The sequence below is a fragment of the Watersipora subatra genome, chromosome 8, assembly GCF_963576615.1.
Source record: "Watersipora subatra chromosome 8, tzWatSuba1.1, whole genome shotgun sequence".
Lineage (NCBI taxonomy): Eukaryota > Metazoa > Bryozoa > Gymnolaemata > Cheilostomatida > Watersiporidae > Watersipora > Watersipora subatra.
The window spans coordinates 63,413,954-63,438,612 of NC_088715.1; the positions used below are offsets into that span (position 1 = coordinate 63,413,954).

The window sequence follows — 24,659 nt, forward strand, 5'->3', positions numbered from 1 at the left end:
ATCGTTATGATTTTAGCTTGGAGTTATCTACCATGGCTGTTGAGGAATCCCCTCTTCACCACACTGATCTTGTACGGTCTTGTACGGATGCATTGCATAGTATGAATGACTCCATATCTGAGCTTGATCAGTTAACTATGACTTCTGAAGATACCGAGAATTCGGTAATGTCAAGTTCATTGTTTGAGACTGGCAGCATTAGCCAAGGCAACTGTATTATGACAACTAGCTTGCCAGAGTTTCCTGCTGACGCAACAAGTGGCTCTAGGCAGACTAATCGACCAACGCCTCTCCCGAGACCGTCTATCAAAAGTAAACCTGCAATAAGTAAGCGTTTAGTAAATGCATCAGTTTCAAGTTCTCAACCAAACTCTTCTGCACCTATGCCAGCTCCTCGACAAATCTCAAAGGTTTCTACCAATTCCTCCTCTACCAGTAAGTAACAGGCTATCAATCCATCGCTATGCCTAGCTTACAGCTGGCCAGTTGTTGGTATTTGACTCTTGTGATATGTTAATGTTGGTGTTTAGAGATACTGAAGAGATTTTTAAATAAAAATTTTAAAATATCAATGAGTTGCTCAAGCAGGATTTAACCAGATGGTAGAAAACAAATAAATGTAAAAATCGAAAAATGGAAGACCCCTTTTTACATTTTTCTTTTGTACCAAGAACACTTTTTTGTGTCCATTTATGTTAGCTATCATACTTTTTCAGGTAAAACGTCTTTGTTGGAGCAATCAGGGCCAGCTTTACTCGTGACACCTTCATCTTCTGCTGTCGCAGCCTCTACTGGCAACCCCCTCATACATTCTACCAATAAGGAAGAAGATGATAATGTATACTGTAATGTAGACCGAGCTCCAAGCATCACACCTGTTCAAAGAAAGGACAGCGGAGTAGAATTGCCATCTCAGGGTTCTGTAGAGATTGAAAATACTTATGCCAACACTGAGCCTCCTTGTATGCAGGACCCAAGATTTAGCGGTAAGCCGCAAATGATCTGTGTTCTCATACATGAAATGTTTGAACTTGTGGACAGTTTCAGTCTCAGAAAATTATGATGCCGTTATTTACAAGCTCTGAAATATCAAATAAGCACTAAGAAGTAAGAGACTAACCGTTATATTAGGTAATAAAAGAGGTATAAAATTTAGTGAGTGTTAGACTAGACAGTAATGGTTAGACTTGCAGTTAGAGCAGGTAGCAAAGATTTGACTGGCAGTTAGAGCAGGTAGCAGAGATTAGACTGGCAGTTGGGGCATGTAGCAGAGATTAGACTGGCGGTTAGAGCCGGTAGCAGAGATTAGACTGGCAGTTAGAGCAGGTAGCAGAGATTAGACTGGCAGTTAGAGCAGGTAGCAGAGGTTAGACTGGAAGTTAGAGCAGGTATTAGAAATTAGACTGGCAATTAGAGCAGGCAGTTGCAATTAGAGTTAGTTAGAGCAGGTAGTAGCAATTAAACTGGCAGTGAGAGCAGGTAGGTTTAATTAGGCTGGCAGTTAAAGCAGGTAGTTGCAATTAGAGTGGCAGTTAGAGCAGGTAGTTGCAATTAGAGTGGCAGTTAAAGCAGGTAGTAGCAATTATACTGACGGTTAGAGAAGATAGTAGGGATTAGAGTGGTTTCAAGTTCAGGACAGTAATTTAACTTCTACTTTTCGTTTGACTATTTTACCGCCGTAAGATTTAGTATTCTGCAGTGAATTTCTCATCTGAACACCCTCTACCATCAGAGTGTGCTATTTACCAGAGCCTTGAATGACTTTCGTCTGTTTATGATGCATATCATTCGCTTTAATCTTCTTCAACATATTCCAACTCAACCAAGTGGTCAATCTTTCATATTTTGTTTGAAATATGTTTCTTTCTATAAAAACTTTCTAAACAATAGTTTTTATCATTTTATAAATATTCTTTAGTAAACCCACTATATAGGTTGTCACAGTTTCTAAAAATTTATTACAATAAATTTAGTTCCGGACTTTTCCTCGCATTTATTGCTTAGTGGTATCGCTAACACACGTCACACAACTATAGTAATTTACCTGCACACTGCACACAACTATAGTAATTTAACTGCAGACAACTATAGTAATTTGCCTGCACACTGCACACATCTATGGTAATTTACCTGCACACTGCACACAACTATAGTAATTTACCTGCAGACAACTATAGTAATTTGCCTGCACACTGCACACATCTATAGTAATTTACCTGCACACTGCACACAACTATAGTAATTTACCTGCAGACAACTATAGTAATTTGCCTGCACACTGCACACATCTATAGTAATTTACCTGCACACTGCACACAACTATAGTAATTTACCTGCACACAACTATAGTAATTTACCTGCGCACTCTACACAACTATAGTAATTTACCTGCACACAACTATAGTAATTTACCTGCACACTGCACACAACTATAGTAATTTAACTGTCTGTTGTGACAAATAAAGGTAGAGCTATTTAATCTGTAATGGTATTACATATTTTACCTTGTTAGTTGTTTTGAAGATGTGGGATATATATGTAAATAGCACTAGACTCTTTTCCACCAAATAACTATAGGCGACAATAACTATAGGCGACAATAACTATAGGCGACAATAACTATAGGCGACAATAACTATAGGCGACAATAACTATAGGCGACAATAACTATAGGCGACAATAACTATAGGCGACAATAACTATAGGCGACAATAACTATAGGCGACAATAACTATAGGCGACAATAACTATAGGCGACAATAACTATAGGCGACAATAACTATAGGCGACAATAACTATAGGCGACAATAACTATAGGCGACAATAACTATAGGCGACAATAACTATAGGCGACAATAACTATAGGCGACAATAACTATAGGCGACAATAACGCAAATAAGAAGAATGAAGGGCTATTTATCCTCGACTTGTAATTGGCTGTCTGTAGCGGGTCGTGTGAAACTGTCTGTAGTGGGTCATGTGAAACTGTCTGTAGTGGGTCATGTGAGACTGTCTGTAGTGGGCCATGTGAAACTGTCTGTAGTGGGCCATGTGAAACTGTCTTTTAGCAATATTATCTGTCGTTGTAAGCGGTTTAGTCAAGTTTTGTTTGTCGCTGACTCTCTGTACTGGAACATAATGAGTAATGTTATTAGTTTGGAGCTGTATCAGAAGACCAGATAAGAAACTGTCAGTCTGACAGGTTTTTGACAGATTTCTGATTGCTGACATGCTGTGGTAAGTGCTCTCATGTGGCATTGGCTGGCAAACACAAACATGACATTACATGAGTGAAGAAGGCCATTTCTGAGTAAACGTCATTTTACCATCCATTCAACAAAAATGTAATCTTATGTATTCCAAAAACTTTCTGGAGAGAAACATAAAGCTAAGAAACATGTGAGAGGAGCTCGGAACATAAAATTGGATGTCGCTTATAGTTACTGCGAGTGGATTAGAAAAAGCGGGGCAAAATGTTTATTATATATTTATGTGTGCCTCGGAGTGTTGAAGGCAGCTTAAATAGGTACTCTGTCCTATTGGGACAGCGTTTTATGTACTCCTGTAAATTGGGGCTGTAGATGTGTGTGCTCTGTTCTACAACAGGCAGCACAAGAGATTACCTGTGAGCACATAGAGATTACAAGAGGCAGCACATGCGTGTACTCTAGTCTACAATCTCTAGTCTAGATCCTTTAGTCATATGTTTCCTATGTTGTTAATTTCTCGCAGCTGTCCAAGGAATCCCTCTACCACCAGCTGTAAGAGGGTCAGGAGACACGGCAGCGGTTACTCCTCTGTCAGAAGAAGTACGCCAACTGCTAGACCCTGTAGAATACATGTCCTTGTGGGAGCTCCGCTCTCAGCTGCCACCTTATGCCGCCTCTGGTAAGCCCTGTGTAAGACAATAGCCAGCCGCTCCTTTCAAGGCCAAATTAACTTCACATATGAAATTATTCCATAATTGTTACAAGTAGCAATGCTCTTTGTTACGTCCTTAGGCTGTGTTTCTCAAATAAATTGTATTTCCTAGTGACACTCATTGCTGTGGTTAGAGTGTTCTTACTGGTGTAGCCATTACTAGAGCAGCGGTGACCTAGTGGGCGAGAACTCTGACCTGCAAACAACAGGTCAGAGTTCAATTCCCAGAAAAGGTCACCGGTGTTCACAAGAATGATATTCACCCTTAAATTGCTCTCTGCAACATGTCATGTCTCTAGTCATGGAGGTTCCCTTGCCACTGGATCATGGCTGGACATATCCAGCCATTACACAGTTTCAATGTCTGTGCGATATTGCTTTCACAAAAAACATGTACAGCCTCTGGTCTCCAGTCATGGAGGTTCCCATGCCACTGGATCATGGCTGGTCATATTCAGCCATGACCACAGTTTCAATGTTTGTGCGATATTGCTTTCACAAAAAGCATGTACAGCCTCTGCTTGCAGTAAGCTAAGCAGTCGTACTCCATTTTTAAGGGATTTTTCACGCACACATCGCTTTTGTAGTTCATCTGCTGGTACTCACTACTTCCTTTCATCGCTTGTCTCTACTTCCATTCTGCTTTATTATCTGCCATGACTGAGTCAAGGTCGTATGAGCCTTATCACCATGGAAACGTTGGAGCTCCTGTAAGACACTGAGCTCCTACAGAAGTTTTTCTGAACATTGAAAATATGAGCTGAGAGCTCAAGTTGTTGTAGACAGGAGCAGAGTGCTCATGCCTCTAAACTTCGTTATTTAGAAATTTCCAAGAATATGTTGAGATGTTCCATAGCTTGCTGTACCTTTCAGGTCGAATGGTTCTCGCTTTCTGGAGAAGTATGTTATAAGACCTCAGATATGTTACACCTATCAGGCTCCTCTGAACCTCCCTATTAGTTACCCCTTTGAGTTAGCTTTAACTAGGAGATTGGGTTTACTCCTTTGCCGTTAAAGGAAGCCACAGTAAAACTTTTAGCTTTGGTAATGCCTACATTCAAGTACAAGACATGCTGTTAATCCAGCTTATTCAATATACCATAAAACCTCTAATTGAACGCCATGGCGCTCTATTTTTCAACCCTTCTGCTATAGTGGCGGTCAATTGGATGTGGCGTTCAAATAGAGAATTTTGGGAAGATAAATTTAGCCCTATTACAGGCGAAGCGAATGTCGTCTGTATTTTGCTCTCTTTTTTTGGTGGAGCGATATTAAACCTTCCGGATGCAATAAATCTGCTAACTTACTTCCAACTTGTCAAAGATCTCTTAATATGCATTGAGAGACCGAGAAATATCTCTACCAGTTGATATCTATTGCTTGCAATTGACCTGCGATGATATGATAGCCTGTGTCCTTCTTTGCAATTTGTTGGAGCTTTCAAATTTTATTTCATTCTAAATTTGAAGACATATTTTGATTTTATTATTGTATTTACCAATGTTGCATAAAAACTCATTGCACTCATTAACGTGTTTGCTACAGTTTGCAGCCAGAACTGGCTTTTTACGTGCAATAGAAGAGAAGTTATGAGCATCAATCCATTGTAAGCCGTGTTAAGATAGCCGCAAGGATGCTATTAAATAACATGCAGAAACAAAAATTAACATTTTTAAAACAAAAACATTCCTATCGTTTGCTCGGATAGCTGTGTTCTGATTGTTGCTCTCAATGCAACGAACATCTTCTAGTTGTCCAATACCTTCCACAATGTCTTTTGGTCTCGACTCTTCTTCTGCGCCGCTGAACTAGTTGAAATTAGTGTTCAAACAATTTTTTGGCTGAGCAAAACTTTTACGCACTGCATTTAGCACAAATGCAACACGTAAAAGTTTGCTCACTAAACGTAACCTTTTGGTCCAAAATTTGCAAACCGTTTTTATATGCATGTTCTTCAAAGTACTAAGACCACGTTAAACAAAGAACTACTATTAGCCTGAGACAGTTAGTAATTATTTCGATTGCGTTGCTTTGAAAGTTCATCTCCCATCGTAAATTTAAACCGTTTTTTATATATGTACCTCGAAGTATAAAGACCGCGATAAACAATGAACTATTATTAGCCGGAGACCATCATTGATTATTTCTGTGGTGCTGCTTTCAAAGTTTTAATAAAAAAAGCGAAACGCTTTGGAGTTGGACAACGAGAGAATTGATTATTATTAATGTAAATGATTAATTATTAATACGGTTTTGTGGGTTTTTTTCTATTGATCACTTGATATTAAGGTTTCATGAAGATCAAAGATAGTCAGAGTGGCGGTCAAATGGGGGTAGCGTTCAAATAGAGGTGGTGTTCAATTAGAGATTTTGCGGTAGTTTCTCAATTAACGGCGTGTTAGTCGTGCTCTGTTCCTTAAACTACATTAGAATTTTTTTTAATTTTTATCCATATTTGATAAGCAAGTTGGCAGGTAGCCAGAATTCAACATCATGTTGTTCATCTTTGGTCTTCTACTCATTTCATCCGCTTGATCATCTATTGGCTAGAGCATTTGAAAGCTGATCATCTATTGGCTGGAGCATTTGACAGCATGCACTCCTTGACTAGTACGATCAGTTGCCTAGATGCAGCTATAGGCTCGTTTACACTGTATGGTCGTATGTCGACATCAACTTTACAATACTTTAGGGATTGTCTGTGATAGCAATTTTCACTCTATCACAAACCCTTTCGCCTTTACATCAGCAAATAGGTCCGAGCATGGTGTTCTCGTTATTCCATGTGGTCCTGGAAATGAAGTAATACTAGTCCCGCAGTAACTGTCATGAAAGAAAACATAGATCTCGCAATCCATGTCCGCCAATCATCATTGCCGATCTGGTGCACCTTGCACAGGCTGTCGCGGATGCTCGGTGAACTATCCAAAATGTTTGACAGCTGCTATCTTTCTCGAGGTATGCCTTGGCGATTCTATTGGTTTGCGGTGAGCGTAGTCGACGAATAATCGCCGAGAGGACAACGCCGACATAGTGTGAACTAGTCTTATAACTTTAGAGAGTTTGTTTTTACGATCACCGTAGCATTAAATTATAAAAGCTTGCACGCATATGGCACCTCAGAGAGGGCGGGCAGCGCAGTGCCAGCATTTCTTAGATCACGGACTGGCGGGCAGCGCAGTGCCAGCATTTCTTAGATCACGGACTGGCAGAGTAGCTTGGTCAATAGTTGATAGCTTGTCACAACTTTAACTCATTCTTAAGATGCATGTTTAAATAGTTCCTGTTACTAATTCTACTCTGGCCGCTAGGTGAGGATGTCCTGTAACTTGTTAACTTGTGTCAGTCACGGTGAGCTCATTTGACTGTGTGGCATACGTTGTCCATAGTATCAGCATTCCCTGATATTTCAAGTGATTTTTTTCGCTGCTCGCGTCTTATTGGCGAGAAGCGGACATTTTGTATTTTGAGACGTCAGAGGAGATGAGACATCCGCCATTCTCATAACCGTTATTGTGCAAAATATAAGTAAAATATGGTATCATTCAAACTTGGGTGGTTTCAACAGAGGCTATACCTTATCACTGTTAGTAAGAAGGTGTGCTATATGAGGACCTTGGAAAAGATCATTGGAGAAACAATCAAACTTGGGTAGTTTCAACAGAGGCTATACCTTATCACTGTTAGTAAGGAGGTGTGCTATATGAGCACCTTAGAAAAGATCATTGGAGAAACAATCAAACTTGGGTGGTTTCAACAGAGGCTATACCTTATCACTGTTAGTAAGGAGGTGTGCTATATGAGCACCTTGGAGAACAATCCTTGGAGAAACAATCAAACTTGGGTAGTTTCAACAGAGGCTATACCTTATCACTGTTAGTAAGGAGGTGTGCTATATGAGGACCTTGGAAAAGATCATTGCGAGTCACTACAAGCATTGATGTTGATAGCGTTAATTCAAAGTTGCTCATGAAAAATAACTGCAGGCCTCTGTATACTCAAATAGACCTATTTGTTAATCTAATGGCAAACATTGCTAGTAGAATAAACTTGATTGAACTTCAAGATAACATCAATTTAACGACTTAAGACTGGACTGCATATGTACTTGTGGGAGGTGCACTTCTGTAGATACACTCAAGCATATGCGCTGACTTAAGTCATCAGGTTCTTTCTCATGTACAGGGTCAGCGTCTCAGCCAACTGAACCACCTCGCAGTATGGAGGCGCCTCCTGTACTCGGGAAAAAAAAGTCAGGCCCACCAATACCTCCACGAGAGTCGGAAAAACTAAACACGTTTGGCCAAGCTTCTTTTCCTGCTGTTTCAGGTGAGCCCATTGCTGTTTTAGGTAGCTCCATCTGCTTGTTAAGCCGATCTTTCTCAGGTGAGTCCATTGCTGTTTTAGGTAGCTCCATCTGCTTGTTAAGCCGATCTTATCATTTGTAGAAATGTCTATGATTTTTGTTGCCCCCTTGACTAACGCAAAAGATATTTAGACACATAAAATTACTCAACTTATAGTTAAAGTATAGCGAATGGTCGGTGTCTTACCAAGTTTATTATCGCAAATCATTTATAGAACTCAGTCTATACTTGAACAGAAACCCAGAAATTAAAGTTTGAAGCATTCAAATATTCTCTGAGTAATCTCATTGTCGTCCATGGAAGAGTGGCTGAGTACTGTCTTGGTACTGTCATAGTACTGTCATGGTGCTGTCATTGTACTGTCAAAGTACTGTCATTGTACTGTCAAAGTACTGCCATTGTATTGTGATTGTACTGTCAAAGTACTGTCGTGGTACTGTCATTGTACTGTCATTGTATTGTCATTGTATTGTCATTGTACTGTCATAGTACTGTCATTGTACTGTCATAGCTCTGCCAAAATATTGCCATTGTGCATAGATGCCCATCTTCAGCACACTGTTACATCCCTATCTGTTGATGAACTAAATCTGGGCCATGAAAACTCACTGTATCAGTAGGATTTGTAAGGGCAACTATTTGGGCAACAAGTGGCAACAAAGGGCAACAAATGTGTACAACAAGTGTACAAGGGCAACAAATATTTGGCTTCGATGGGATCGGCCAAACTATGAGAAATACTAAAACGACTAGTCAAAAAACACGAATTATAAGAGATTCAGAAGCTTCAATTTTTCTTAATGAGTATAAGAAACGTTTTTACAACATTTGAGTCTTTGATGGTAGAGACAGCACCATGTGTAATACTAGTCAGAAACTGGCAGCACCAGAGTAATACTAGTCAGAAACTGGCAGCGCCAGAGTAATACTAGTCAGAAACTGGCAGCACCAAAGTAATACTAGTAGGAAACTGGCAGCACCAGAGTAATACTAGTAGGAAACTGGCAGCACCAGAGTAATACTAGTAGAAAACTGGCAGCACCAGAGTAGTACTAGTAGGAAACTGGCAGCACCAGAGTAATACTAGTCAGAAACTGGCAGCACCAGAGTAGTACTAGTAGGAAACTGGCAGCACCAGAGTAATACTAGTAGAAAACTGGCAGCACCAGAGTAATACTAGTAGGAAACTGGCAGCACCAGAGTAAGACTAGTAGGAAACTGGCAGCACCAGAATAATATTAGTAGGAAATCGACATGATTTTTTTTATTTCAGTAATAATAACACCAATGTTGGTAAAGCTTCATCACACGCTGCCTGACCCTGACCTCAGTTCAACTATGAACTCTTTGAGAAGGTTGATAAGAGTATTGATCACAAGTGTTGCTATAAATAGTCTTACATGTATGTTAGTCAGTGATCTATGTATGATTCATCACTGAGCATCGAGTTAAAGGTCACCTGTCAAGTCTTTTTCAACTATGCTGGCACCTCCTAACTAAAGCTCAAAACAATTAGATACATCAGCTTGCAGGCACCGGTTAGCTATAGTCATACCACATCTAAGTTGACCAAGCTGGAAGTTGTTTGAGAGTTTCATCGATGAATTCGATGAACTGTGGGCCTTGTGTGAAGGATAAGACCCTAGGATGCAGCCTTCTATGATTGTTTTGTAAAGACGTAGTAGAGTCCATTGTGTTTAAACAACCACTCTTTGATTGAGTGCCTGATTGTTAGCTGTTATCACTCAAGGTTACTTGAGTAGAGTTGTAAGGTTGTAGGCTAGAATACCTACTACAAAATCACATTCATAGGCCTGTTTTACATAGATAATAACATCTGCATGATGTCTGTGAGTTGCGTGTAAATCCACTACTTTGTACATGCAGGTTTTTTATCTCAGATGGATTGCAGTAACACCAGATTTCAAGAGTTGCTGCACTCAAAATCAATCAACCTTCTTGCATTTGTGATAAACTGCACTCAGACTGGTTGATTGTGTAATGCAACTTTCTTAATAAATTCTCTTGAGAAAATTGCAGTGAGTCTCTCCCATTTTCCCAGCTGTATGACGCCAGTGATTCATTAACTGCCAAGAGAATGTATTATCAAGTCACCGCTTAGCATGTACCGTATGTACTGTGCGCATTTTTACGCATGGATTTTTAACTAGTCTAACCTTGACATAGGAAGTTAGTTTGTGCCACTATTTGCTGCGTATGTCAAAACTATCATATGTCAAAACTATCATGTCAAAGCTGTCATATGTCAAAACTGCCATATGTTGAACTGGCACATGTTAAACTGCCATATGTTGAACTGGCATATGTCAAAACTGTCGTATGTTGAAACGGCCATATGTTAAACTGCCATATGTTAAACTGGCATATGTCAAAACTGTTGTATGTTGAAACTGCCATATGTTGAACTGGCATATGTTGAACTGGCATATGTCAAATCTGTTGTATGTCAAAACTGTCATATGTCAAAACTGTCATATGTCGAAACTACCATATGTCGAAACTGCCACATGTCAAACTGACACATGTCGAAACTGTCATATGTCAAAACCTCCATATGTCGAAAAAAACATCCTTATAAGAAAACATAGTATTTTTTTCGATTTCCGTTAATGCTAAACACTTCTAGTAATGAGCTGTAGCAAGTAGATGGAGGTTTATATACAGATGGATGTGAATAGACATGTAGGCATTGCGTAGGTTTGGTTGTGAGTGATAGTATTGCGGGCCATAACTTACTCAACTTACACTAGATAAAGTTTAAATTAGTGCAAATCATAGATATTCTTGTTATTTTTCTCCCTTATTTCTATAATATTATTTTGTTCAAAACTGCGCAGCTAGTCCTGAGGCTACACGCTGAAGACCCATTGTTAAGCGACTCTGTCATCAAACAAACCACTCTCCTTTGAGCAACCATTGATAAGCATTTTCCTTGGTCGCAGACTACTGCTTTGCATACATGTAGGCTATTCACACTGTTCTGTACTTCATTACGTTTTATCTTTCTTTAATTCTTTTTGGTTTTTTAATAATAAGTGTAAACTTTTAATAAGTACATTAAAAGCTTTAACAAGTATATTAAATTTCAACTTTTTTTCATTTACCTTTTGTGTGTGCTCGAGCATGTAAACAAATGTTAGGCTACTATAGAGTACGGTCACTAGAGTCCTCTTACTTACTCCTTATGTTTACTTGATATTTCTCTTTTCATTCAGCCTTTCTATAGACCATGGGTCCTTTTACAATGCTTCGACTACAGCAGATATTAACCTAACACCTGGTACCATGTGTCTAAATGGCAGATATTAACCTAACACTCGGTACCATATGTGTCTAAATGGCAGATATTAACCTAACACTTGGTACCATATGTCTAAATGGCAGATATTAACCTAACACTTGGTACCATGTGTCTAAATGGCAGATATTAACCTAACACTTGGTACCATATGTGTCTAAATGGCAGATATTAACCTAACACGTGGTATCATGTGTATCTAAATGGCAGATATTAACCTAACACTTGGTACCATATGTGTCTAAATGGCAGATATTAACCTAACACTTGGTACCATGTGTCTAAATGGCAGATATTAACCTAACACTTGGTACCATATGTGTCTAAATGGCAGATATTAACCTAACACTTGGTACCATGTGTCTAAATGGCAGATATTAACCTAACACTTGGTACCGTAATCTATGTACATATAAAATTCTCAAAGTTTGTGTGTCCCTTGGTATAGCTATTATAATGAAGAATTAGTATCGTGGATGATTTGATATTGGACCCACTGTTCACCAGTCGAATCCCTTACCAATTAAGCCACACGAGCTTGATGGATACATTAGGCGATATATGTCATTATATGGGTGCAAATACCTACTGCTCTATGTTAGGGCACAACATCATGGCGCAACATCGTGGAGAGCAGTAGTGTAATTGTATGTGTGCTCAATGATGAGAGCAAGTGACCAGCTCCTATTAATAAGCTTACTCAAATTAGTCATTGGCAATGTGCCAGGCTAATAGCGAATGGCAGGCAACTACATTACCTTCTCATTGTTTATAAGCTGGTTTTTAATACCTGTGCAACGTCGGACAGTCCGCTAGTATCTATACATTTAATAAAAATACGTATATTTTAAAAATTCTTAACATGTTGGCATAACTTCGAGTCGCCGTTAAGCCAGCCTGTCATTAAGTACTACTTGTAATGTTTTGAGAAATTAAACATTTTACGTTGGAAATTACTCTACAGTAGTATAGGCTGTTCTATGAAATTTTATGTCACATGTCAAAAAATTCATATGTATAGGTTATCGCGCATGAAAGTTTGACAGTCACACAACAGCTAGTGAGAAACATGGAATCAGTGAGAAACAATCGCTACACGCTATTGGTTAATCAACTAGGACAAACTGCTCCAACCTGGTGCAGGTGGATTATTGGGATAATGGCAGGTGCAGCCAGCGCGACAGATGTCCTGCTGTTTACACATACATGTAGTGTCATAGCTGACTCTAAAGGTGTCACATCAGCAATATCTATACATTCTTTGAAAGCTTTTATAAGAATGTAAAAGCTTCTTCATTTTATCAGATGTAACTTCCTTTCAAAATAATTTATAATTGTTGACACGCTTGAGCATGAGCAAGAGCGCAGGTCAAGGTCAATCATGAACTAGTGTCTTTAGAACTGTCGCTGGGTGGCTCTTCGATAAAACTTTATCTAATTATGGCCGTGTGGTTTCATTTATTCAAATATTTTAATTGAACCTTTTAAAGATTTACCGTTATTTCCCACAACAAGTGACTCTACTACCAACATAACTATGGCTATCTCATTATATAAAGAAAATTTAAGTCTATCTTTACCATCGAGGTTATGCGACTATTGAGTATTTAAAATTGGCAAAGTTTTTTATAAGTCACTGATTAAAAATGTCTAGTCCACAGCATGTGGATGCGGAGTTCACAGCACTTGGATGTCGAGTTCACAGCACGTGGATGCAGAGGCCACAGCACGTGGATGCAGAGTCCACAGCACGTGGAGGCAAACATTTACCACTCTACTGTATGTTTGTAAGATTATTGTTTTATGTTTTCCTTAAGCTGTTTAATCATTTAGTGTAGGCTAATTGTTTTTGTGGTGAGCTGACGTTGTGTTTAGGCAGCGTGCTGTCATGCAGACTCGAAGAAGACTTCCAACAGTAATACATAGTTCAGGGCAATCAGAAATACATATCGATATTGGTTACTTCAGAGTTATTTTGTACCTGCCTTTTGTTTAACTAGAATTATATATATTATATATCTACATGTATATATGATATATATAATATACTATAAATAATACATATATTAAATACATTGTATATATATATATATAGAAGTATATATAATTATATAGTGTATATATGTATATATAACTAGAAGCATTGGTGTGGCTGCTAAATTTTATGATTGGCTCTCCGCTGTTGAGAATTTTCTTGAAAGAATTCCTGTGGCTAGGAGCTAGTAAAATACCCCTCCCATTGCTTCTGAACTTCCTTGTTTCTTTCTAAGTTGTTGTCATTGATTTTTCTCACAAAACATGGTGTACATCTCCAAACAATTTTTGTTTTGAAATATTTAGCAAAGCATCCTTGATAGAGGCTGCTTTGCTAAATAGTGTTTTATTTACTTTCCTCGATAATTTCTTTCGTTAGAATTATTTGGGCAGCATATCAGCTGTAGCATTTTGTGTATAGGATATTATTTTAAGTTTGGATGTGTTTTGTCATGTGATGTTGTCAGTGACAACTGTCACAGTTACATAGATGTCAGTCGAAAAGTGTGACTGTACCAAAGTATTTGTATTTAGCATCAATAATTCTAGGACTGACGACTTCCTTTGTAACAACTTTGAAGAACGCTTTTTTTACATGCTGTTTTCATGGAATGAATTCTACTAAAAATGTTTGGACTAATAGAAATAAAAGTTGTGGAATGTTCAACTACCATGAACAATATTAAGTTGGTGTTAAAAGCAGCAGGTTGTAGATTCTAATGTTGCTAGCCATATTTATGTACCATGATAAAAAAATTATTTAATCCCTTATTAAATTGTTTGAGCAAACATGTTTGGTGTATGGTAAAAATGTATTATTAGATTTGTTTATTGCTCTGCAATAGAGTTATTTCCATGTCGGTTACATATAGCTATACTCGGCATTAAGAAAACAATTCTAAGTTTGTGGTTAGATAAGGACAAAACGAATGTTTGTCGCCTACTCGTATTTATCATAGAGATTGTTTTGACATGTTGGCTCATATATCCCTCGCGGGTATGCGGAAAGAATTAAAATTTTTACTGAAAATACTAGAATCACGGAGTTACAACCTCAAACAATAATTGATCTAATGATAGTACAAATTCAATCGTCTTTCAGCAAACCCTTCGGGCTGACGATTAACACGTGTTGATGTATGAATAGCACCAGTGTTTTGGCACTAGTCAGTAACTACAGGGGAAGTCATCGGCCTTATTTCCTACTCAAATCAGAAAATCAGATAGAAAATGGAGGTTGATGTACATATGAAATAACTGAACAGCACATGTTAAACTACATAGATCAGAGTATTATAGTGAGATAATCCTGACCAGTCACAAGGCCTTATTCATAAGACTGGTTGCTTATGAATAAACACCCAGTCTTATGAGTTGCTTATGAATAAGAAACCTTCTGGTTGCTCTGAATTATTTCCTCCGATACTTCGGCATGCTCATCTGGGATAGGATAATTATTATAGCCAATCACTGATTAGCAGGGGTTGTCATTGGAATAACAATATAATATTTATAAGAAAGCTTTGAATATATCATTTTTAGAGCCTTTTGAACAACACTATATTGTTCTTGTTCTTCTGTATCATATGTTTTTGCAATATTTAATTTCTTCCGTTTTTGCGATGGCCGCATCATTCACATATGCAACTGGAGCATTTATCTTCCTATAAAGAGTTTTACTCAGACAGAACTGTTATCAGGCAAGGTGCTGGGTACAAGATAAAGCTCGCTATTGCTATATCCATTCTACCAGCAGTACTCAGTACTATATCGTTGCACTCGGTAGCCTGTCTGTCGATAGCTGTCTATCAGGGGCATGGCAGCAGCAGTCTTATTCGATGTATTTCTGTAATGCAGTTTATCTGCACGTTTGCGTTATCCACCAAATGGAAACAGCAAAAGTGCACAAGCGAAGCGAGTTTTATTACTTGCAAATTTTTGTCGAATGTTTCATGCTTGCGGAAGATGGGACGGTGAAGAAATTGCCTCACCAACTATTCCATTATAAAAATTTTTCCCACTTCAGTCATTTCTATTTTGAAAGGAATACGCTGCTATGACCTCATCCCACGACCAAACACGAGCAAAGCGATTGTTTGGGAGATTTATGATAAATGCATATGTGCACACAACTCCCGAAAGATTATCCGTTAACGGCCGTTACCAAACCATTGTACCGAAGTCTCTTCAACAAATTTAACCATTTTTTATGGAGTCGTTAAAGTATAATAATGATACAAAACACATATAAACCTATTTAAATATGTTACCAAGTCTTTGAAAGGTTACCACAACATCTTAAAACTAACCCATCTGATCGGATTATACATAAATAGACAGATTAATTCGGCCTTAAATAGAAATAAAAATTTTACAAGCCTACTTTAATCAAAATTAAGACCAGCATACAAAATGCTAATAAAGCCGTGTGACAGAGAGTAGAAATATTAGGTCGCCAGCATTTTACGAGAAAAACGTGCACCTTTCACCAGTCTATGCCATTGTAATTCTGTAATTAACGTAGACTGTTTGAGGCGTAGACTGATTTACAGGTACGAAAATGTGGTACACAGTTTATCAGCCTATGTTTTTTGTCCAATTACCAAAGGTTTTTTAAATTATCTAGAACATTAGCCAGATTTCTTTACATCATATCCACAAGCTAGGGCTGAACTACAATGCACCTTTGTGACAAGAATATTTCTTTATTTTACTCCAGTTTGCAGAAAACTTCCAAATGTGTTAATGCTAATGCTTGCTTTCTGTTACATATCGCTGTCAAAACCATTCTACATTCAACACAATCAACTTTCCAACACAACTTTCAAACTGTGTATATTACACGGCAGCTTGCCATTTTACTTCTAATATTGCATTTCTCCTATTGCAGGGAGAGATATAAACATATCATCTTTTCCTTTCATTATTGCTGTTTATTGTACATAATAACATCCAGTACATTACAGTTACCATTGCAGCTATCATTGCAGTTCTCCTATTGCACTGCAGTGCCATTTGACTGCTAATATTGCATTTCTCAACCATCAGTCCCCTTTCTTTTTACATTATCACTTTGGTTGTAGGCTGTATGACAGGAGAATTTCTAGTGCATAGATTCTTTCGCCCTCTTGCATAGAATTTTTTTAATACGCAACAAGTGAATGTTCATTGAAATACTTATTACATGGGAACTCAATGTGCACACAACTCCAAATCAACATTATCCCACAATGGAAACAGCGATATAAAGAGACAATGCTCAAATTTATGTTGGCTTCAAATGTGTTAGGCATCATTTGAATTTCATCAAAATTATTTATCAATTTAATATATAATTTGCTGTTTGGCATTTGACATGAAACTGTCAAAATGTTGTGGTCATAAATAGTCATTTTGTGTAACTTGATTGACTGTTGCAGTGATGGGTTCAGTGATTTAACAAAGAATATTCTATGTGGTTTTGTACCATGAGCAAAGATAGTAGTTTTTGCATCAATTAGTCAGGGAGGGATGTTGTGGTTGGCAAACTAGCCATATTTTACACGCATAAAGCGAGCTGTGGATAAAATCCTAAAAGATGTTTTTTTATTACTTACACTTCTGTGAACTAGGATCTCTGGTACAATAGAGTGATGCATAGATCTCTGCATTTCAACTCACATTGAATATAATCAGTGTCATGAGTGTTGCTTCAGATTTCAAAGTTTCTATTTTCGTACAGAGATTGTGTCTTGAATTCGTCATGCCTTATAATTCGTCATGCCTTGCATTTCATTCTCATGGATAGAATTGCGGCCACTGAGAATGAAAGCTGGCACCTTTTAAGATGAAATTTCTTATTTCACGTTTCAACAGGGTCTTTTGTCAATTCAGGCGATTGGATAGCAAGCGAATAGCATAAGACAATGTATGTTTGCTTATTGAGTGATGCCCGAATGTGTCTATAGATGGCTGTGTCATCACTTCCTCACTCCTGCATAGCATGCCATTCAAAGCTACATTTATGATAAGAGGAATGAAAGCATACATACTTTAGCTAGTTAACAATGACCTTATTTGTTTTCTACTGATATGACTTATCAAGTTATCTCTACTCCTGCTGACTCATCCCTGAAAGTGTTGAAAATCACTGACTGTCAGGGTGACTGAAATGCCCCCTCGCTACTTCCTACTTTAATAACTCTGTGAGATGGTTGATGTCATGGAGGTTTACAGGGTGAATTGTAGAGGGTTCATAGGGGTGGATGGTAGAGGGTTTATAGGGGTAGATGGTAGAGGGTTTACAGGGGTGGATGGTAGAGGGTTTACAGGGGTGGATGGTAGAGGGTTTACAGGGTTGGATGGTAGAAGGTTTATAGGAGTGGATGGTAGAGGGTTTACAGGGATGGATGGTAGAGGGTTTACAGGGTTGGATGGTAGAAGGTTTATAGGAGTGGATGGTAGAGGGTTTACAAGAATGGATGGTAGAGGGTTCACAGAGGTGGATGGTAGAGGGTTTATAGGAGTGGATATGATAAAATCTACTAAAATATTGTAAAGTTCACCTTTAGGCTTTGGTTAGCATAGTTCGTCTCACATCATTATGCATAATTTGCTACAAAAACTGACTTCCCTAGTCTGAAATTCGCAGACAATTAAGGTGGTATAAAATTGGCTGCAACATTTTGTATGTGCAGTTGTATACTTGTTGCAACACGTTTGATTGCTTTGCAACATTTTGAGCATTTTTTGACACTGCCAATATTGTCATCGGATTGATGGTATAAAGAGTTTGTTCTACATTGAACATTTCTGTTTAGAACATGTGACAGCCATACATTGGTTATGTAACTATAGGTTACAGTCAGTACTGCCCTCGAATGGTGTTTAGCCTGACTAGGATTAGCCCAGTAGACTGGTAGATCTGGTGCACTCAAAATTTTATTTTGCATATTGTCCGTTTGCATTTGCTGAACACTTTAAAATTACCTTAGCGTTTTATTTGTCTACGACTAGCGTATCAAATTATTCCTGCGTGTACTGAATCGAGGAAAGCTTTGAAGCCATGGCAACGCTATCAGCAAATTGTGCCTCCGAGCTGCCCATATTTTAACTCAAGCAATGAGAGTTTCGTAGAACTGGTCACTACAGCTGAAATTGAATTCAGAAAATTAAGTGATACCTTTTGTTGCTTTGTTTACGTTGGCTGATTTTGCCTACCCAAGCTTCTAAATTTCATATCATTCGCTGATGAACCGTAGCAGCAGCTGATGAACCGTAGCAGCAGCTTGACATAGTTATATTAGTTAAGATGCTGATCACATTGAACTTATTCGTAATATATCTAAATTATTATTATAGAATATTTATAATATTGTGTGCGCTGTCTCTGGATCGGCCATTATTCTTCTAACGGTACCATTCTGACATATCAGTTCCATGAAGCTCGTGTTCCTGGTTCATTCATAGCTTAAGTTGAAAGTAAATGTCTTTCCTTTGAGGTTGGCCAATTCGTACGAGTCAACTCAGTTGAATTCTGTTTTAGATTCACTGTCTACAGATGAACATGAGCCACCAGTAAGTCAGTATTCCTGATTATTATTTTATTCCCACATAATGTAGTTGCTCTGTGTTAGTTTCACTTACCAACTAGGAAATGCAATAACCAGATTGATGAATTTGGAGTTATCTCAACAAGCTACGTACGGTTGCATTTAAAGTTTTCATTCATTTTGAGATAAAAATTGTCTAGAAAGATGGTGGCAAGATGTTTGGGAATTACCTTATCTTAGTCGGCTAGTAACTTTACTCTTGATTGCATTCGCTAGCTCGTTTGTGTCTTTGGACTATTCTAGTTCATTCTATAGCTCTATGATTAGCTCTATGATTAGCTCTATGATTGGCTAGTTCAGATGTCTTGAGATTGTGTAGGTTAATTGTCATCATAGACATGTGAAGCTGTATAATATCTTGTATAATATCTGCTCGAATAATTTCCCAGTGCTTGTTAGCCGTTTTGAAAGTAGACAATTTCAAACTTCCTTCAAGCTATTCCTTTCATGGAAACCATTGCTATACAAGATCAGTTGCTTCATTGTTTAGCAAGGCTACTCTGTTCTGTTGCATAACTCTATGTTTGCATAACTCTATTTCTGCACATCTTTTGCTTGACTGTTTTGTGTTAGCGATGAGTTCATTGCAATTTATAGATTGATCTCCGTATTGGAATGTTGACTTCCAAAACCTTAGTTGATTCTGATGCATTCAGAAATTCATTTGTCCTCCCGCTGCCAAATGACCCATTTGCTGACCTTAGCGGGCATGAAATGTTCAACCTGGCTTCTCATCAACAAGATGTTTCTCATGTTGATCCTTATACTTCCGCTGAACCCGTTTATAGCCTAGCTGACGAACCCAATGATCAGGTATATTATAGCCTTATACAGCTTTGCTATGTAAACAGGAGTTGTCTGTACCTTGTTGAATTCCAGTTTCACAATTGCTTTTTCAATCGCTTTGCTTGCTTTAAAGTTACGCTTCAGGACTAATAACTTTCCTTATAAAGCTTGTTGATGAGCAGACAACTCCTAATATCTTGTCTCATGTTGAGATGAAGCATGGCTGTCTGGTCTGATAAAATAAAAATTAACCATTTTACTGATTCTGTATATAACATCCTAGTGAGATGAAAGTCAGACAGACTATTTACAGAAAATTAACTTGTCTCAGTTGTCTTTAAACAAGCAAAGTGATTGCTAGTAGCCGGGACAAGTTGACACATTTTCTTGACTAATTGATCCTAAAAATATATAATTATTTTTTGCAAACGGAGAAATAACAAAGACTTAGGAGTTATAAACAACTATTAGAGATTTTGAATTTTTAATCGTCTCATCAATGATTAACAATTGATTGTTCATTGTCTTCTCTTTAATACTTGTACTAGCCTTTGGCAGCTTTGGCAGCGGCTGTTTCTGCAAATCATGCCAGAGAGTGTCTAGTCAGGTAATACTTTGAAGTTGTGTTTTTATGTTCCTTTATCTCGCTAGCAAGTTTTTCCAGCTATAGCACACATATTTGGTTACCACTAAATTGCATGTTTTATGCCTTACTTTCTACTTATGAATTGCCTTCTCTTGCATCTGCACCAAGCTATTTGTGTCATTACCATTCTGATTATATGTTGGCCGCTCAATAGCTTTGTCTCCTTCATATCGATTTAGCTCGTGCTACTTGCTTGAAATGTAAGATAATTGTTCACGTAGAGCTTAACGATTTTTTTAAATCATGAGATGATTTGATATGGCAGATAGATGATTCACAATATATCACAATATTATTATTACGTATTATGTAAAAAACTTGTAAATTTTTGTTAATATTTTTTGGTGCATTTTAACTTAAAAAAGAAACTTGTTTGTGTTCGTGATAATTAGAAACGTTTATTTTATAAATACCCGTGTACGTGGAAGGCCATGGAATAAGCTTATTATAAGACTAGAAGGCCCATGAGTTTTAGTTCCAGTATCGCTCACTCTGAAAATCATCAGGTATGAGATAAATCGCCATTACATGGTTATATCATTTATACGATTGGCAATATCTCTTTAAATGAGTGACGATTTTAGTAGTAACTAAAATGTCTTCTAGTTCGTCGACGAACTAGCACTTCCGCAAATGCGGCGAAATAAACTAACATTCAAATTGAATTTGAAAACTTGCCCGACTTGACACTTGACGTTATATGGAATTTTTTACGTAGTAGGAAGCACATAATTTTTTTACGTTATCTGGAATTTACGTTATAGCAGCCTCTACTGTATTTTCAATGCTTTATTGGATTAGTTCGCTGGTTTTCAATGGATTGATAATGTGCCATGAACATGTATTGGTGAGCATGGAGAGAATAACTCCATGTTAATGGATAAGCCCAGGATTAGAGGAAGGCAGTCCATTCCATTATTGTTCCATTATTTTTCTAACATTTGGAATTTGAAAGCATCTTTTATAAACTTATCTATGTAGCCTAAACACCATTTATAAACATCGCTGTATAGCCTGAACACCATTTATAAACATCTCTATGTAGCCTGAACACCATTCATAAACATCTCTGTATAGCCTAAGCACCATTTATAAACATCTCTATTTAGCCTAAGCACCCTTAATAAATATTTCTACGTTGTCGCATCTTGTTTTAAATTGAAGAGGCAGTTGAGGCATGACTAATTTTTAAAATCCATTTTGTAAGTTCCTAATCTGCTGATTTAAAATGACTTATGTAGATACAATCTATTCCAGTATATGCAAGCACTTCCTCAGTGAATAGTCACTCGATGATCGACTCTGCAATCTCTTTGGTGATATTTTCCGCAACGTGTTCAATGAATGTGCAACTAAACCATTCTATTACAAGCTGATGCTATTGCGCTGTCAGTTCATTCGATAATGATCAAAAAGCTGCAGCGTACTTATAATCTTGTCAAGCAATTCTCTTGTTATTAAACTTAACATAATCAATAGACTCTAATCTACTCTCATGAAGCTTTGTCAATAGCAGTTGATTGCTTCATTGAAGTTAGATTGCTGAGCAACTTCAACTTTCTTCAAACGAGCTCGAGCTATTAGTAAGAACTTGAGCTAAATCTGTCCAACCCGCGGCAGAGCGAAGTTGATTAATTATACACCCTTCATTGCCTCGTGTTTTTCCTACTCTGAAAGAGACGTCACTTGTTAAACACAGCAGAACGCTTCAGGCCATTCATTCTACTATCACGTCGTCTGCAATCGTCATGCCATATGGCGCAGTCGTACACATTGTATCCTGCGATGGCTAAACTATCCGATCGTCTCTCGGCATTGAGAGTTGGTGTTCGCGACTCCAAATTACGACCTCATTCCTGGTCTGGTATTTTTCAGCGTCTGTTGGCGAAGCGGTCCGCGGGCTCGGGTCAAGTCAGCTCCTCCGGGTCTGACACAGCTCTGTACTCTCAGGTGAACAAATCTGATCATCAAGAGACAAGTTCATCTCCGTATTTACTCGCAGAAGATCTTGATTCCAATTTGGATAATCATGCAGGTTGGTGAATCTTTCATTCGTGTTATGAATAGGCTGTGTGTGTTGTATCGTGTTACTGGAATGCATGTGCAAGAAGGGGGTGAGCTCTACCGTGTCGTTCAAGTAGAGAAGTAATGACACGAGTCGGGAAGGTGTTGAGATGTGCAGTGGTGTTACTCTTATCTCTCAGGATGAGTCTCAAACACGAATGGTCTAGAGTCTAGAGACTCGAGAGCCCACAGAACCTCCTACAAAGTGTTTATACACCAGCACCATGTACGGATGTCGGATGTCATTTTAATGATACATTAGAAGGTTCACAATTATCAGTAGCTTCTCTAAACCGGTTGAGATTGGATAGAACGGCTATAGAAGTACATAAATACATCATCTATCTGCTTGTCATTTGACTAGTTGATTAGATGCAAGAGTCCCTCGCTGGTCCACCTCTGTAGATTGAACAGGCATGCTCAACAAGTTGTTACTAAAGTATGTGATGTTAGGAAGACGCAATGGCACGCACAATTAGCTAGTGTTGCAACCAGCAACTGCCAATGTTGTTATTTATATCTGGAATCTGTTGATGTAATAGTTGCTTAAAGCTTGCCAGATTACTAGCTATGATTGCTTTGGTTGAGTTGCTTGGGAAGAGTTAAGCACGAGTCTAATATTGCCATTTGATTTTTGAACCAGTTGTCTTATCTTAGCTCCACCATGCTTCTTCAGAGGTGCAAATCATATGTGTTTTATTTGCGAAGATTGTTAAAGATAATCAGCCCAACACACAGTTTTCGCCTGTCTACCGTCATTAAACTATTGATTTTTCTGGCAAACCTAAAATGTAGTGTCTAGTCACCGCCATCTTGGCAAGTTAATATGTAGTGTCTAGTCACCGCCATCTTGGCAAGTTCATATGTAGTGTCTAGTCACCGCCATCTTGGCAAGTCCATGCGGGTAATACTTGCTGGCCATTTGTCACTTTCTACAATGCACAACTACAGGTGTTTTCTGTCAGAGCATCTATAAAATTTATGGCAAACAGTACAGCAGCCACAGTACAGTATCCCTTCTCTCTCTTTTCTCTCTTGTAGTCAGTCAGTTCAACTAAGACTGTCTTATGAGTTGTGGTTTATCACTGACTTCCATGCAGCTCTGTTTTCACCTCTTACCATCTGTTTGTGTCTAGTTTCCTCAACTTCATGCAAAGCTTAGCTACACCTTTTTATCTCAGTCTGGGTCGGCCCTGATTCCTCTTTCCTTCACAGAGTTGGGAGTCTAATAGTTGTCTCGGCATCTCGCGTGCATGTTTCAGCCATTTTAGGCCTTTTTCTATCAGAATGTCCGCCATGGATGGAAGGCCAGCCCATTTTAGGCTTTCAGTGTTCTCAATCTTTCCAGTTGAAATACATTATGCTGCGTAGTTGTCTCATCGTGATGAGATATTTTCTAAGGGAAGACATAAAGATCTGTACTCTTTCTTGATGATAACGCTGTCGATATGCCTATGGTAGCAGAAGTCCTTTTTCTGTGTTTTAAAAGTAGTATATGATGTGTCTGGAACCAAAAATGTGTCATAAATATATTTTTGTTTTTGATCACAGATGTTGATGGGTTTATAGAATATGTTTATAGCCAAAGTCCTGATATTCCTATAGAGGCATCCGTTTTAACACATTAGCATATGTGTTTGTAATCGCAGAGAAGATTATCTCTATGATCGCAAAGGTATGTCGACATTCTCCGAGTTTAAACATTAATGGATCCTAGCGAGCTTTTTTGACTTCTTGTTCAGTAACAATATCAGAATGGTTGGTTTAGTTAGATTTGGTTGGTCACATTCCAGGAGCTTTCACCCTCACATAGAACACTATAGCAACTCTGATCATATCAAGTTCATCTGATAATCTCCGAGTGTCTCCATATGTGTTGGTTATAATATGCGGTTAATTATATCCGCTCCCTTAATTGCTCTCTGCGTCT

At 38.1% G+C, this 24,659-nt stretch overlaps 2 protein-coding genes across 5 annotated transcripts in view; both read left to right on the forward strand.

The window, feature by feature from the left end:
• The first annotated feature begins 324 nt into the window (after positions 1-324).
• LOC137401456 (pleckstrin homology-like domain family B member 1) lies at positions 325-19,948 on the forward strand. Its single transcript, XM_068087808.1, has 6 exons — positions 325-435; positions 717-986; positions 3,734-3,889; positions 8,108-8,251; positions 19,167-19,198; positions 19,890-19,948. Exons 1-6 carry the CDS (start codon positions 384-386, stop codon positions 19,917-19,919), a joined length of 684 nt encoding a protein of 227 aa, XP_067943909.1. The 5' UTR covers positions 325-383; the 3' UTR covers positions 19,920-19,948.
• A 2,402-nt stretch (positions 19,949-22,350) lies between these two features.
• LOC137401455 (arf-GAP with Rho-GAP domain, ANK repeat and PH domain-containing protein 1-like) overlaps positions 22,351-24,659 on the forward strand; it is a 48,853-nt gene continuing 46,544 nt past the window's right edge. For all 4 annotated transcript variants that reach the window (XM_068087804.1, XM_068087806.1, XM_068087805.1 and 1 more), the window contains exon 1: positions 22,351-22,700. In XM_068087804.1, coding sequence (XP_067943905.1) covers positions 22,421-22,700 — 280 coding nt within the window. In that variant the 5' untranslated portion in view covers positions 22,351-22,420. The remainder of the gene's footprint in view (positions 22,701-24,659) is intronic.